Source organism: Centropristis striata, chromosome 5, assembly GCF_030273125.1.
Source record: "Centropristis striata isolate RG_2023a ecotype Rhode Island chromosome 5, C.striata_1.0, whole genome shotgun sequence".
NCBI classification, from domain to species: domain Eukaryota; kingdom Metazoa; phylum Chordata; class Actinopteri; order Perciformes; family Serranidae; genus Centropristis; species Centropristis striata.
Window position 1 is genome coordinate 32,651,772 of NC_081521.1, and position 17,288 is coordinate 32,669,059.

General features: G+C 41.2%; 1 protein-coding gene across 1 annotated transcript; it reads left to right on the forward strand.

The window, feature by feature from the left end:
- The first annotated feature begins 899 nt into the window (after positions 1 to 899).
- On the forward strand, positions 900 to 17,142 carry si:ch211-117c9.5 (sodium- and chloride-dependent creatine transporter 1). Its single transcript, XM_059333387.1, has 14 exons — positions 900 to 1,435; positions 2,808 to 3,110; positions 7,333 to 7,464; positions 7,596 to 7,920; positions 8,301 to 8,433; positions 9,710 to 9,844; positions 9,965 to 10,068; positions 13,251 to 13,375; positions 13,499 to 13,611; positions 14,962 to 15,102; positions 15,422 to 15,524; positions 15,614 to 15,714; positions 15,792 to 15,962; positions 16,186 to 17,142. The coding sequence occupies exons 1-14, from the start codon at positions 1,405 to 1,407 to the stop codon at positions 16,312 to 16,314; spliced, it is 2,046 nt and encodes a 681-aa protein (XP_059189370.1). The 5' UTR covers positions 900 to 1,404; the 3' UTR covers positions 16,315 to 17,142.
- Positions 17,143 to 17,288: the final 146 nt, after the last annotated feature.

A 17,288-nucleotide genomic window follows, 5' to 3' on the forward strand; every position in this document is an offset into this window, starting at 1 on the left:
CTCAGTGGTACATGAAGCCAAAAGAGTTGGACTTCCATGCATAAAAAAACCTGGATCTTATATGGCTCATCCACATCTACGGGTCCCATAGAATATTTGTTACTATTACAGTGTAGCGCTCCACACACTTTAATAGAGATAAAATAATTAACTCAAAATGTTGTAGACTTTTTCCAAATGTGTGTGTGTGCGTGCGTGTGCGTGTGTGTAACTATCCACTGATTTACAGATGTCTCTTTCCCAATGTAAGTCTATGGGAAAAAGCCTTTTGGGGCCCCATGGCATCACATGACTGAGGCAGAAGTTGTAATTCCACTGTTTGACCACTATGTAAATTTGGCTTAAAAGCCCTCCACTCACTCCTGCTCTTTGGGGCTTGCTCCAGACAGGCTAAATCCGCCACTTGGTCGTGGTGAAAATGATAGGGACGAAAGAGAGGGCCCCGAACTACATGGGCACCTGAAATCCCTAGATACACCCCTGTGAAAGCACATTTGCTCTACTGAAGGGACTGAAGCAAAGCATAATATATAACATTTCAAAACTCTTTAGTTGTTAAAGTAACAGTAACTGTGTTTGGGGGCACCTTCTGTGCAGCTGGGGCTCCCTGCACCACGGGTTGGGAACCCTCCACTAGCTCCCTGCACTTCCAGAGATATAGAGCAAATAAGCAGAGCGAGACGCCACCGGACCGCGCTCATAGGAATTTATCTCCAGTTATTTGCGTGATTTCAGGTCAAGGACGCATGCAGTGTAATAAACCCATCCTTGTGACTCTTCTCATTTTGACTGAGTGGTGCTGCTGATGCTGTGCGCACCGCACTGTGTTGGCCTCAGCCAATCACGTCCGCCGGCAGCGCGAGGAGGCGGGGGGAGCGTCCGTCACAGCTCTCTGACCGTGGAGCAGGTCACATTCGTCGTCCGTCGAGCAGCCGCATCATGTACAGGTTCATGGACTTCTGACTGGACTGCTTTAACCAAAAAATCTTCACCCTAAGGCTCAGTATCATTTCCATTTAACTGTTATCCATGAGATTCTTCAGGCTTACCTTCAAGTGCTTCGTCGACTGCTTTTGAATCTCCTTTGTCACCGGCTGAACTGACCGCTGCGCTTTGTGATATTTTCCATCTCTTGGCTGAGCTGAGGGTTTCCAACGTGTGATAAATCACAAAAACTGCGATTTTTTTTGTTTCAAGAAGGCGAAATAACAAACTCAGAAAATCAAAAAGACAACTGGAGCACTGCATACCAAGGCTACATCTCTCTGTCTGCCTCTGAGCCCGCCGGGTGACTCGTTAGCCAGGCACATTTATCAAACTTGAGCAGCCCCTGGCTAAAACCATCAGCCAGTTTGCTTTTTTGAAGAAAAAATAACATTTATTTTTGTGCTGATACCCAACAACATGTCACCAGAGTTGGAAGAAAATAGCCAAGGTGAGTATGATGTGTGACCTCCACTAGGCTACTTAGTAATGACTCAGTATTTACCCTGTGATTTCACCACTAGTTAACCACATGCTGATGAATTGGAGCATGCCTTTCTCAGCCAGTGCTTTCACATTATTCTGTGTGAATAAGTTGCACACTTAACTGCGCTTAACCTGCCTTTATATTTCTCACCACAGTTTACATACTTATGGATATCTCAATATACACTTATCAACAGAGCTGACTCAACTGCTCGAGTCATTTTCAAGCTAAATATGGTGCTGAACAGGTGTCACTCCTGGTAAAGATACATGCGCTTTAAATCATTCATTGTCCAGTTTTACGTCACTATCATGAGGACATCGTCATCTAGTAAAATTAGGTGACTCATGTTTAGGCTGCCTTCAAAGGAAATGTGCGTGTTTGGCGCTATTTTTTCGACATAGATCCCATTTGTTAACCAAAATAATATCTTATTCATTGCCTTAACCTGACAAATGATCTATTTTGAGTAACTTTAGATAATCGTATAGCCTACTAGTAGTATACCTCACACAAATGATGTTAAAACACAGGTATCCTCTTGTGAAGTTGCTCTATAGATGCTGACATCCCTTTCCTTCCCCTCCTCTGTTCACACACCCCCTCAAACTGCTCTGATCTGGATTCAGCTGCCTTGCTTTGCATCCAGCACTGAGCGGCTGACGCTGATATCTCGGAATGGCACTAATGAAGCGACACGTTGCTTTTATTTGTGTTTGAGTGTCTTCATACATTTCTTCACCGCTGTGTGTGTCTGTGTGAGGGAGTGATAGAGAAAACGAAAGCATTTGCAAGTGACAGAGAAGCTTGAGATATATATATATATATACGTTGAAAAGGCTCTGTGCTGTGGCGTACCGCAGCACACTAATCATTCTGTCTGTGAGACATGGATAACGGGGGAGGGCTTAGTATAACGGTACACGATTTTAGCCTTATTGTGTGAGGGTAGTTTATTTAAAGTAAAACTGATGAGATGTCTTAGTTTCAGCCCTGTTATGGGTTAATTATAGAGGTGTATGATAATTGGTTACGGTTGTACTGGCGCTTTATTGCAATGAATGAATGAAAAACATGCAGTCTCCCTCTTCCATTCAGCAAAAGTGTGGCCAAAGAGTCACCAGTGCTGACGTGTGATGTGAAGTTGTGAATGTGTATATTTTAGATATGAGTGGTTTTAAAATATTGTCTGCAGTCCTCTGTGATAAGATGTTGGATGTCAGTGTTACTCAGACATACTGATTCCTGCTGTCTTATCTGTTTCCATCTGTCCTCCTCCATGCCTCTTTCCTTCTTCTGGCTATTCTTCTGACCTTACATCTTCTTCCCTGTCCAGGTGACATCAGTCTCCCCCAGATGGAGGCAGGGACCCTCTCCGAGGAGGAGGGCGGGGGGTCAGCTCGGCCCCTGGTTCCTGTGCCAGGAGCGGGCCCTGGTTGTGGTGAGGGTGGGGGGGCTGGTCCACCGCAGACCCAGGACGGGGCTGCAGCTGGGACTGGAAATGGGGCTGTAGCAGTGCCAGTGGCAGAGAGAGAAACTTGGACCAGACAGATGGACTTCATCATGTCCTGCGTGGGTTTTGCTGTCGGCTTGGGCAACGTGTGGCGGTTCCCTTACCTCTGTTACAAGAATGGAGGAGGTGAGCTTCGAGAGTTCTTTTGTTCACAAACTCATCATTAAAACTATTCATGTATGGGCGTGTAAAAAAACATACATTTGAGTATTGCAATATTATGTTTTTTGATGCTTTATCAATGTTTAAAAACACAATTCATTTTTGATAATAGAATAGAATTTCAATAATATTTAACAGACATAGTAGACAGATTGCACAAAAATATTCTTAAGTATTGCTGGGACTGATTGCATAAAAAGTAAACCTTTTTTAACTCAGATTTTATACAATAGATATCCCAATTTCATAAATCATAACCTGTGTTTCATGGTGCATATCGTGTAGCCATTCTTGCCTATATACAGCACTATTCAGACATTTAACCACTCTGCAGAGTTCATGACTTCATGACCTAGTTTTATCTGTCATGGTTGCAATTCAATCTGGCCAATGATGACACACTTAAAAAATCACTTTCCTGAATATCTGGAAGATGCAGTCATGCCTTTGCTGGGTGAACAAAAGTAGGATGAGGACACAGCCCTGAGGGTCACCTCAGGAGGCGTTTTATTTTGAAAGCTTGCAAATATCCACATGCAGGAAAAACCTCTCTTTTTCCTGTGTCATCTGCCAATCCCAACAGTTTGGGTTTGCTGGAGAGGAAGTGCTCTATCCACTAAGAGAGGTTTGGAATGAGGAATCAGGTGCTGAACTTGTCTACTAGTAAAAGAGCAATGATAATGTCAAATGCTGTTTTGGATCAAACATTTTTCAGCACTCTTTAAATGTAATGACATATCATTTATATGTAAAATATTTAGTTATCCAGCTATTAGAATACAATGATATTTTCAACAAGGAAATTGAGATAGAGAAAAAATTATGTTATTGAAGAATAAGTCTGGTATTTTACTCACGTCAGTTTGAAACAGTTAAGATAAACTCAGCTACTTCTGACGGTTGGATGGACAACAGTGAAAGTGAAATACAACTAACAGGCTGGAAAAGCCTGCGTGGCTGTCAGCACGTAGCTGAGAAGCCATGCCCACCCACGTGGTTTCGTTCTATGTATTACAGCCACTTCACAGGCGGACTTAGTACAAGTCGCTCTTTATTGTTCCCGCTGCTCTCTCACCGGCATATTAGGTTATTCACGTGGTTGTATGCCTTACACTACATCCTCTCTCTCTTTTTTTATATGCGATCCTGTCCAATAGTAACCTGTCCTGAATGTACCCTTTGGCCTTGACTTCTCTTTTCTCTTTTGCCCTGCCCACTTTTCTATTTTTTTATGAGGTGATTCATTGAAATGCAACTCACTATGCAGCTGTGTGTGTGTATATTAGTCCAGCCCTCCCTCTCTTTCTCCTGTGTGTGTGTGTGTGTCTTGTGACCCGTGGCTCTGATACCCACCTTCTAGTATCATATAACAATAGCCTGCCTCACACAGTCCACCCCCTGTGCTCCTGCCCGGCACTCATGTCGCATACAAAGGTGCTCTCTCCCACTCTCCTTCTGATAAGGAGGCATATGGCTATGTCACACAATAACCGTCCTGTGACCGTGCCCGTCCTTCCCTCCCCTTGGCGTCAGCACGGCAACAAATTGCTTCAGTATTTCATTGAAAGCCTTTGACCAACCCAGGGTACACCTCGTAACACAACAACACTACCAGATAAGTGCTTATCTGACACCGTTGTTGTGTCAGACCTGCTTGTTATTGAAACAAGGACACACTCCATTGGAGACAGTAAAAGATGAATGCACTGTAAAAAGCGTGGAATTAATCTCATTTATTTGATTATTTATTTCTCACATCAGCTGCTAGGCCTGATGTGTCTGGTCCAGTTATGATTAGAGAGGATTTACTTAAGCCTATTAAGGATGCTGTTCCTCGATGATTTGGCCAATATGCTGGGGTATGTCAGCACAAGCATTTCCTCCAGTCATTCCATTCACGCCTCCTATTGGATCTCTCTCTCTGTGTCTCTTGCTCTCCCACCCCTTTCTCTCTTAGACTAACACTCATGAATGTCTCCTTATAAGGCTGCAGCCCTCTGCTCTCAGAGAATGACATAAAGAATGATGGACTGAATGAGGCATAAATTGTCAATCAGTAGCACTATTGTGGAGGCAAACAGTTTGCTCCCTTGGTGTGTAATTTTTGTATTTCTTGGAGCTCCTCTACCACAGCGGTTTCCCAGTATTTCTGCCTCCCTGTCCTGTGATGTATCCATCTTTCCCTTCTCTCTCTGCTCTGCGTCATAGCTGGTCATGTGACTCCCCCCCCATCTGCGCACTGTAGTGGCATCACCCAGTTAAATTATTATTCAAACCAAATCGCTGCAATTGGATGTCGTGACTCAAATGTCCTGTGCCGCCTTTTTTCTTATCTTTTTCGAAAATGTATCACTGATCACAGCAACCTTCTCCCACAGTATGAGAATTCAAAAGAAGATTATTTATAGATAACACTGAGCAGGAGCCGAGTGCCCTGGGCCAACAACTACTAATCAAAATGAAACAAGTTCTAGATGTCTCTATCAGGACTAATAGCTCCTGCTAGAGTCTATTGTCTTTGTCCCGTCTCCAATTGATACTCATCCGTCTGCTCCGTGCAGCTTTCAAGTTCAAGGGCAGTTCGTACCAAAGCTGTCCAAACACATGTGGAACGGGAGTCAATGTGATTCTCTCCCACATTCACGTCCAATGCATTTCTTATCTGTGGCCTCGTCTGTCCTCCTCCCTTGCTTTTTGCTCTTTTGCCCTTTATTGCTTCCTCCTCCTCTCAACTGTTCCTTGTTGTGTCGAATGCTTGATTAGTAAGAGCCACGCCATTGTTTGCGCAGTTTGTGACCTTAAAAACTTTAAAAATGATTTCTACCTCAGATTTTCTGCTGTATAGCTTCCAAGAGCAGGAAATACTTAATGGACCTGGTTTTAATAATTAAACAATGTAGATCTCAGCATTGATTTTAATACAGTATCCTTAATGTAATGCTGACAAAATTATTATTTCAAGTCTTAAAGGTTGTGAGGATTTTAACTGTGATTATCATGCTACTTTTAAACCTTTTTAAATTTACAAACTCTCCTCTAATTTTCCATACTTTAATTATGTAATGGATAATCTGTAAAATGGTGTTTGTTTAACATTTTGAATCTTCGAGTTTATTCACAAAATTAAATATAAACTCTGAAGGGTGTGTGCTGTTGTAAATAATGCCAAGAATGTGATGTGGTTGATAGTGCCAACATGGAATCCATTCATTAAATACCAATATTATCATTGATCTATTATTAATCCAGTTAATTATTAAACCGTAGTAATATACTTCCTGTTAGCGATCCAAAACTTGCCAATCATTTACTTTGGAGGTCATTTATTTATACCAAATGTCCAGCCCATAAGTAGAAAGTATTTTACAGAATGAAACGTGTTTCTACTAAAGTCTGACTGATACAAGATTTTTGTGACCAATTACAATTTTAGAGTGGAACAAAAATGACATTTGCTATGTGGATTGTGCACTAATTTTGTACCAATATTACTGTGCAAAGTACTCAGAAGGCTGCTTTCTTAAACTCTTAACCTTATTAAAGAATATTTATCATTGCACATTATACAAACAAAGTATTACACTGTCAACAAACTTAAGAATTTAAAAGTAATGAAAATGAAATCAATAGCTAAATAAAGTACGGTATCAGTATCAGTCAATTGCCGACCATTTAAATAAAGAATTTAGGATTAGACAGGGCAAGTTAAATGTCAAGTCGGGCTGGTAAATATAGTAACTCAATTGCCAGATAAAGCAAAATAAAACAATTTTCGATATGCAAGAATGTTTCTTGGTTCACATCTATGACACACTTTCTTTTTGTTTTGATCCATTTACCAAAGATTAAATATGATGACTAAATGTAGTCTTTGTTGTTATTTGATAACCACTAACAAATAAAACAATTTGTATAGGACCAGGCAAGTGAAAAAAAACATAAACGTTGAACCTGCTATTTCTAAATCACCTCAAGCATTATTTCCTGCATTATATGTTCTGTGAAAAACAGATTTCATATTGCTGCATATCAGATATATATACACCTATAGGTACAGATGTGTCTGTAATGGCAAATCTCAGCTGATAACATCAGCCGTAGGATATATTGGTTGTGTTCTAGTTTCTACTTGCCTGTTACTAAAGGTACCAAAGTGCTGAATGTGCCCATGTGATGTGTGTTGCAGGGGTTTTCCTGATCCCCTACTTGCTGATTGTGTTCATTGGAGGCATCCCAGTCTTCTTCTTGGAGATTGCACTGGGCCAGTTCATGAAGCAGGGAGGGGTCTCTGCGTGGAACATCGCACCCCTTTTCAAAGGTACCTGTCTGACGCACTGAGAACACACTTATAATTCTCTAAAGAAGATATTCTTATGCTCTACATCTCATCTGATTTCTAAATTGCATCCTAACAAACCTCCTCTGGCTTCCTCTCTTCCTCTCTGTCAGGTTTGGGCTTGGCCTCAATGGTGATAGTGTTCTTCTGTAACACCTACTACATCATGATTCTTGTGTGGGGCCTCTACTTTCTCTTCCACTCTTTCACCAACCAGCTGCCCTGGGCCACCTGTGGACACACCTGGAACACCCCCAACTGTACACAGGATTTCCGCCGCGCTTGCCACAACCGCAGCGCTGCCCAGCCGGCTCTGCCATCATCTGCCAACCTTCTCTCCTCCACGTCTACATTGAACCTGTCTTCAGCCCAACTCTTCTTCAACGGAAACTGCACGGAGGCTGAGGGCTTGCGGTCCCCAGTTATCGAGTTCTGGGAGTATGTTATACTTTCTCTGGGATCATAGAGGAGTTAAGCAGCGTATCAGTAGTCTTGAAAAATACACTATTTAAACCCAAAGCCATAAAGATTTAAATACACTGATTTAGTATCAAATTTAATTTTAGGTGTCTTAACAATGTACTGTTTATGTACTTTGCACCCAGAGTTTTCCAGTCAGACATTGTTTTTGATCATAGTGATGTTTTTATGTCAGTCACAAAATTGGTCTTACATTTTTGGTGTCTGGCATTTGCAAAATCTATAAAAGCTTATTTAAAAAAGATGTAATTCAACTTGCAACAACCCTGTTATTCACTTATTTACTTTGCAGTTCTTTTAATTGTCTAATGGGCGCATCTTTGTGTTCTTCCTCCTAGACGTAAAGTGCTACGTCTTTCTGGTGGGCTGCACGAGCCTGGTGACATCAGCTATGAGATGGTGCTGTGCCTCATAGCCACCTGGATCATTGTTTACTTCTGCATGTGGAAAGGAGTTAAATCTACTGGCAAGGTAAAGTGTTTTCTGGCTGTACAATTAATGTTACATGTCACGGTTGGGGTTAGGATTAATATTTATTGCTCAGTACAATTGTTGTATGTGTACGTTACGTGCCACTGTCAGGGGTTACTGAGTGCAGACTGATATATGCATGCCTTCATGCAAAGGTTTAAATAATTGCAGCATTTTGCCCTTTGACTCCCAAATCAGCTTTGGTATAGTGAGAGGATCGGTGTCTAGACTGAAACACATATCAACTCAAATGTAAGCAAACACATGTATTTTGAATGTCAGCTTATTTTCTCACTGGTCTTTTTGTGTATATTATGTGCAGCGTCAGTCAGGCTATAATCTTATTATGTCATGCTCTACATACATGGTGTTCAGGCTTTCATTTATTTGTTAAAAAAAGATGATCGCTCCTTGTTAATTTAGTGTGTTCTGTGATACATTGGGATAAGGAATGCATCCTCATTTTGTAGCATATGGAGATGTCTGTGTTTGCATAGTTGTGTCTCCAGAGTAGCCAAAGCTCATAGAGCGAGGGAAAAAATAATGAAGAGATTGAGCCAGCTAGCCAGCTGTAAGCCGATTAGTAACTTTCCACCATGTAGATGTTCGAGAGCTGGAAAGGGGCTTTTCTGCCCATGTTCGCCCTAGATCAAGGCAAATATGTGCTTTCTCACTACTTTGCTCTGACCATACTGATTTAGCAAGGATTTGTTGCTTCTACTAGGTAGCAGGGGGTGCCTTTATCAGCATAACTTGACAAAGACTACCTTCTGGAAAGGTCTGCCAAAAACCCCTGCTATTGCAGGAGGTTTACAAATTGTCTGGCTTTCCATTTACAGGCTACCTTTTCTTCAAAGTAACATGACAGGGCCCATTACACATCTACTACAGGAAGGACCTAATGGGCTTCTACTTAAGACTTGAGTATTTGCAAAGAAGGTAATTGCTTAATCAAAGTGATAAAAGCATACGTAGGTTCAGTAACACTGAAACATGTGACCATAGCTGATGAACCATGTTTATAAGCACTAAACTTTTCCAACTAGCGTGTTAAATTCATCATATAACTGCATCTGTTTATGTATTTACTTCATGTAATATGAGGAGTTTAAAATGTTTAAGGGTTTATTGTGGAGTTTTCTACATTCACTTAATTCAAGTTTTAATGCATAGCACTCAAACTTCACCTCCCCACCCCCTAGAGTATACTTTACAAATTGATTACTACAATATCTCAAAATGTACTTCACTGCTCTCTTTTTCCATCTTTCTCCAGGTTGTTTACTTCACAGCTCTGTTCCCCTACTTGGTTCTGGTTGTTCTTTTGGCTCATGGCGTCACTCTACCTGGAGCTATAGATGGGATTATTTACTACCTGAAACCAGACTGGTCCAAACTCGGAGAAGCACAGGTATTACTTTTTGCATGAGCTCGCATTTGGGTGTCCCTGTACATTTGTCTGTCGCAGTATTGTGACAAGAAAAGATCTGTAGATTGTGAAACATTACTCAGGCTATTCCATTTGTGATAGGTGTGGATTGATGCAGGCACTCAGATTTTCTTCTCCTATGCCATCGGACTGGGCGCCCTGACTGCACTGGGCAGCTACAACCGCTTCCATAACAACTGTTACCAGTGAGTCTTCCACAGTGACTGCAGACTGGAGTACTTGGATCAAACTAAACTGTGTTTCCACTAGATTTCTTTCACTACAGACACTTAAGAAACAATCCCAAAAAGTACTAAAAGATCAGTTCCTTTTCTTATAAAAAGAATAAATTATCTTATTTGCCACGGGAAAAACCATTGGACCTAAATAGACTGTATGCGTGTGCCAGGAATCATGGTAGGAGGCCCAGTGACTTCCTAGCACTCTACTCACATTTCAGATGTAAAATAATTTCCCTCCTAGAAGCCAATAGGTTGCCAGAAAGAATCACAGCATAGTGTCTTTAAGCCCTGAATATCAAACAGGACCTATTTTATTTTTAGGCAGTCATTCCACTATGCTTTTTGAGAGGCTGTAGAAATTAAGTGGGAGGGAGTAGAGGAAGAGTGGAGTTGAAGAATGAAGTACAGATCTAGACTAGACTTTGTCAGTTTCAAGCAACAGCTGTCCTCACTAGCGCTGGTTGGTGTGTTTACCTTACACTGTCAGATAAACAAATTAAACCCCTTGCAAGTTAGTAAGCTTAATAGAAGTAATGTGGATATTTTTTCTTCTTTTTTTTAAATCGGCACTTGCTTGCATATTTGGGATGCCCATATTTGGAGTAGCCTCATGAATATCCTGCCATCTGACTTTTTCTCTGCCGTGACCTTAATTGGAAGTTGAAAGATGTGTTCAGATTCTGAGGTATGTCAGCTCAGCTCTGTTTCTCACACAGTAGTAGCTCAGGAATAGCTGGGGAGATGTGTAGATAAACTGCCCACGGATGCCACTGTAAAGTACATACAGGACTGAATTTTGAGTCTTGTTTACATGCTTCAAAAGCACATAGCTTGACTTATTATATAAGCTTGACTATATTTTAGACATTGTAGTGGTATTGCTTTATGTATCACAATATCAGTTTGTCCATTAGTTGAAAAATATCTTGAACCACTGAATAAATTGTTAGGAATTTGATAAATGAACGATATTCACACAGCTAATGCTAATGTAGCATGACAATGGGCTAATATTAGTATTTTTTTAGCTACATGCTTAACTTCACAATGTTCATGTTGCATGCCAGAGTGTTAAATGCTACGTGCTAAAAATCAAAACGATAACATCCAATAGTTGTTGACACAGTTGGTAATATTTTACATAATAGCACACTGATGTTCATTCAGCTCAAAGCAGATGTGAGCCAACATAACCATAAGATGAAAGATATCTTTAGGGGTCAGTATACTCCGTCAGAGAATGTTTGTCAGATGGTTATACGGCTTCTGAAACCTCATCCCCAAACACCTTTCTGATGTCAAATTAGGGGAGTCTATTTCACACAACTAATTCTATCTCCTCTCTCATGTAAACAACCAAATGCAACCCTATGATCTATAATTGCCTCCCAAGAGAGAAAAGTGTGCCTTTATCATCATATTTAAACAATGCCGTTTGGATCACGTAAAAACACGTTTGGTTCCCAACATGGTCAGACAATGTGTCATACGAACCACTTCGTTTTCTGTTACTATCCGGCCCTTGAAAACTGAGCCAGGTCTGACAGTGTAGAGCTAAGTTGAATTTAGAACAACCTTAAATTGCCCCTTTACAGTAGATAAACACTTTCGATTTATGTTAAATCCTCAAAACTCTTGCACCACTACTACTGTTCAGGTTCTGTAAAGTTGTCTCCATACAACAACTAAAAGACTATTGACTTTCAGCCTTGTTTATAATTGTTGTCTTGATATGGACTGGTTTCTTAACCCAAACACTCACTCTCGCTTGTTTTTTTTATTAACATTCATATGCATTCTTTTGAGTAATGTTTTAAATTGATAGACCGTATTGATGGTCGACTGAGTGGAGGTTGCTTCTTAACACAGCTGCTTCAGAGCCATAATAACCATCATGGTGCAACACATGGTGTTTATACATTCTTCTTATCAGAAAGGATTCTTGGCTGGGCTTGCCAGCTAAACTTTACTTGTAAGGATAAACAGAAGGTCATTCATTGCTGTATAAACTGGATAACAGGGATGTTGTTGACTTCACTCTGAAAGGGAAACTTCTGTGTATTTTAACCTGGACCCCGTTCTCCCATGTTTTGTGTCTAAGTGGCTAATGGGAGCAACATTTTTTGGGAATTTGCTGCAGTATTGAGCGAGAGCATTTAGGCCACAGTGAAGAATCAAGCTGCAAGGATTGAGATTGCACAGCATTTATGTAACATTTCATACACTAAAAGTGAAAAATTGAAAAAATGATGGAAGGATGGAGAAGTTGCTGTTATCGTGTCATGTTTTCATGTGAACTGATAGAAGGTCAACACTGTAACTTTAGCTCATAACATTATCTCCGCTCTGTCTGCAGCACATAAGAACCAGATTTATCTTTAGGACAAAGTACTTCGGTATCATCTTCTTCTCTTTGGATGGCAGTAGTCACCCAGCTCAAAATAATGACTGCAGACCCCTCCACGGTGTATGGAGCAGAGTGTTAGCACTTCCACCTCTCTGTAGCCAACACAGGTAGACTATGAAAGCAGTGCAAAGTGCTGCTCGACATTTTATTGGTACAATTCAGAAATATGCAAACATGAGCCATTGTTTTTACTGAAAATCTTCATGAAGCTAACTTTCTGTTCTCCAACACAACAAACTCTCCCCAGCACTCCTCTCTTGAGACTTCAAAGTCTTTCCATAATGTTGTCAGACACTTAGAACAATCAGAGCCTGTCGTGCCAAACATGCACTTCAAGTCGACATAACTTGTTCTCTCAATTTTCCAATCTCAAAAAGTATCCTTAAAAAAGTCCTAATTGAGAATTAGATCATCATATTTTAATTGTACATGTGTATTATATTATAATGTTATAGGGGTTTTCCTTTCACTCTCTTCCCTCTCAGACCTTCAGACAGACGTGACAGACCCATTGGCTGTCCGCTCTCTACCTGCCAACTACAAAGACAACAGCAGCTTTCAGAGAAATTGCTATTGATCCTATTCATCATCCAAGCCCATCTCTGTCTGTTGCCAATATTTGTCCTAAGAGTATCTTACAGCCTCATGTTACAGCATATAATAATGCGCTTTTTTTCTCTCTCTCTGCTTCCTTCCTCTTTCTCTCTCTCTCTCTCTCTCTCTCTGTATTTCTCTGCAGGGATGCATTCTTGCTGGCCATCATTAACAGTGGAACCAGTTTCTTTGCAGGCTTTGTGGTGTTTTCTGTGCTCGGCTTCATGGCTGCAGAGCAAGGCGTGGACATCAGTAAGGTAGCAGAGAGTGGTAAGAAAACAGCTTTCCCGCCAACTGGCTGCCTAAAACCCAGTGAAATGAGATGAGTATTGACAGTAAGAGCTATATGCCCTTGATGCATTATGCCTCTGACTCTTGACTCTTAATGTGCAGGTCCAGGCCTGGCTTTTATAGCCTATCCCAAGGCTGTGACTCTGATGCCTCTGGCGCCGCTCTGGGCAGCACTTTTCTTCTTTATGTTGCTGATACTGGGCCTGGACAGCCAGGTAATACTAATTTATGATGCATTTTGAGTTTGTTTACACACACTTTTAGAAGGATTACATTTAGCTTAGAGGAACTGTAAGGTATTTCTTGCTTCTATTTGTTTCTGTGTTTAATTCTGCAGCACTTTATGTAGAATAGATAGCTAACCTAAACATCTTTTCTCTTACTTCCCTTTATACACGTGTAACACAGTCTAGACCCATTAGTTTTAGCATTGCATTTCTTCGCAGCCTGTTTGTTGTGTGTCTGTTTGAGCCAGTGCCTACATCCATTGTTTTACAGCCCAGGGATTTGTCAATGAGCTTCTGTCTGATTCACACAGAAGACCGTCTGTCTCCTCTCCCATCCATTCATTTACTCTTACTTTCCATTCTCTCCCTCATTTCTTCTCCATCTATCTACGTTTTTTTTCCTGCCATAGCCACATTAGCCATGCATATGCTATCCTTCTTCCAGTAAATGATGTAAAAATAGTCTAGCAGCTGTTGTCCTCTCAACTCATTCTGAAGGTTGAAATATGTTTCTGCAATTATATACACGTAAACATCCTTGCATTGGGAAGCGGAGCAGGGGTGTCTGGGTTTGAGCCTCACCTGGATATTTTTGTTTGGTGTATTCAATGATGCAAGGCTCGATCGACCTTTGAGGTCGCGGCTCCTAAAGCCTGCTGCTCCATGGACACTTTTAAGAAACAATTTATGACGTACATGTTTTCAATAATCTTAGGTTGGTCTGAGTGGTTTTTGATATTAAAGTGTTATCCATTGTTGTTTTGTTGATGTTATTTTTCCTTTATTTGCACATGCCAACTCCAGTTGTTTTTAAATGTGCTATATAAAAAAAATATTTGATTTGGATTTGAATGTCACCTAGTGGACATAACATAAGGTTACCTGCACTAAAGGCTGACCGATATAGTGGGTCATTGCATAAAACAATGCATGGGACGATTTGGAAATTTTGTCAAAAAGCAATTCATTTAATTTTTTATATATTCTTTATTTAATTGTCATTGTCAAACATACAGTACTGATGTTTATCTAGCTTTTTATTCAGTTTTTATTCATTCATTTATTTCTAGAACTGGTTGATGTAATGTAAACTAAAGTATAAAGTAATAATGTTAAATACTCATAAATATATATTTTTTTAGGAAAGTACCTTTACATCATCATATTGGTGTACAATCCACATAGATCCCATATTTGTTGGCAGTTGATAACAATGACGATGTCTATGCACACACAGTTTTAACTCCACTCCTTCACCTTTGTGTCTTTGTTTCTTGCTCTCTGACTCACATCTCCTCTCTCTTTTTTTCTCTTCTATCTCCATACTTTCTTTTTCAGTTTGTAGGAGTAGAGGGTTTGATAACGGGAATCATGGACATGCTACCACCTAAATCTGCCCTGGGCTCCCTGCGGCGAGAGGTGGTAGCTGCCATCTGCTGCTTCATCTGCTTCCTGATCGACATGTCTATGGTCACTGAGGTACAGTACAGAGTTTAAGACCTCATGTGGTTTGATGCTCAGGCTGGCAGATAAGAATAAAACAAACTTGTAGGCTGAAAACAATGCCATTCATAAATGAGATACAATTCCAGAATCCCTTACCTAAACTTCAGATTTTTTTTCTACTTTTTTATTTTAATGTTTCTGAAAAACACACAGCTTGTGTGCATAATGTTTAATTCGGCACAGAAAACCATTGCCAGGAATGAAGTGGGATGAAAGCCTAAACAGTGGAGGCAAGGCTGGAAATAGGTCACACATAAAGTATTAACAGGACTGTTCTCTGTGTTTCTGTCAGGGAGGGATGTATGTCTTCCAGCTGTTTGACTACTACTCTGCCAGTGGCATCACTCTTCTGTGGCAGGCCTTCTGGGAGTGTGTGGTGATTGCATGGGTCTATGGTGAGGAAATACAAACACTTGCAACACAAAACAACACAAACTGCTCAATCCAACTCATTACTACAACATCATCATGTCACTTCCGTCAGGCGCAGACCGTTTCATGGATGACGTGGCTCGTATGATCGGCTATCAGCCCCTACCCTACATGAAGTGGTGCTGGTCCTACATCACACCTTTTGTCTGTGTGGTAAGAGCTGCTCAGAATGTTTTACTACATGTTTTACCTGCCTGCTGCAAATGGCTGACACGTTTTTGTGCTTATAGGCAGTGTTCCTGTTCCATGTGGTGAACTACAAGCCCCTGACCTACAACACAGTATACACTTACCCTTTGTGGGGTGAAGCGCTTGGCTGGGCGCTGGCCCTGTCCTCCATGCTCTGTATCCCTATCACCGTTCTCTACAAACTACTGCGCTGCAAAGGATCATTGCGGGAGGTCAGTATGCCTGGGTGCAAGCGTGCACACATTCTCTTGTGCGCGTGTTTCTGTTTGCAATCAGTACAAGTGTGTCTCCTTGGATACTGCCCTCCCTCTTGTGTCCGTTATTTGCTTTGCTGATTTCATCATCACTCATTAGAGAGGGCTCATTAGAGAAAGGCTGAAGCATCTGCCCAATAAATGGCTCATCTTCTGTTTGCCCTTGTGTTTCTCCACGTAGCGGTGGCAGCACCTAACCACCCCAGTTTGGGGCCGACATCACCTGGAGTACCTGGCCCCGGAGAGCGAGGCCAAGCTGCTGCCCCCTGCAGGAACCAAGAACACACTTCTCTTTGAAAGTGTCATCTGATGAGCTGAGCCCCACAGAACACAGAGCCAAGGTCACCCTTGACATCAGCACACATATGCACAAACACGCAAACTACACAGAAACACACACACACCACACAAGCCTGGTAAGAGCAAAGTGCAGATTAGTTACACATCCCAAAGTTTTTAAAGCTCTGGAAACAACCTGGACAAATGGACCAAAGATTAGATGGGAGAACTGAAACACACCCGCACCCATACAGTCATCACACGCTGATACACCCTCTGCTCTGCTTTCTGACTCTACCTCGCTGAATCTCCCCTGTCTTTCTGCTCCCCGCCTCTGTGCTGTCCCGTCCTGTCTCGTTCTGTGAGTGTGATGTGTCCAGTGTAGTTGCGATATCTTCCCTTTCTGTGCCTGTCTGTCGGGTTTAAAAAGCCTCATCCGTCCCAACATGTCACACCATGTTGTGCTAAATGAGCAGAAACTTAAAAGATTCTGATTAAACTTTCTAAATGAAAGACCTCATCTCTGCTGCTGATTTGCCATGGTCTGAGTGTGTGTGTGTGTGTGTGTGTGTGTGTGTGTGTGTGTGTGTGTGTGTGTGTGTGGATGCACGTATGCTTGTGCCTGTGTATCTGTACATATGTGTGTGGGCGTGTGTATGTGAATGTCAGAAGGAGTGTGTGTTGGACCATGGCAGTGGTGTCTTCATATACATGTCACATAGTCTCTGGCCATTGTTTTCTGCCAACTGTATTATCTCAATTAACTGTAAAAAAAAAAAAAATACTGAAATAAAAATAAAAAACCCAACTTCCATTTGTTAAAAAAAAAACATAAAAAGACAATGCATCACCACTTCCAGCTGTGTGTTATGAATTAACTTAAGTATCCAGTGTATTGTAGGGTCTGTGATTCAGTGTTAACAATATTTGGAGGGGATGATGACCAGTAGTTCCACCTGAAGAGAAAGAGAGAAACTTAAGACCGAATTGTGCAAAGAGCAGGAG

What these genes read in the sequence shown, in the direction of transcription:
- si:ch211-117c9.5 (XM_059333387.1), top strand. Translation starts at nt 1,405, where the DNA reads ATGTCACCAGAGTTGGAAGAAAATAGCCAAG. An exon ending in GAGTTAAATCTACTGGCAAG is followed by an intron (nt 8,434 to 9,709) that starts GTAAAGTGTTTT and finishes ATCTTTCTCCAG; the next exon opens with GTTGTTTACTTCACAGCTCT. An exon ending in TACTGGGCCTGGACAGCCAG is followed by an intron (nt 13,612 to 14,961) that starts GTAATACTAATT and finishes TTTCTTTTTCAG; the next exon opens with TTTGTAGGAGTAGAGGGTTT.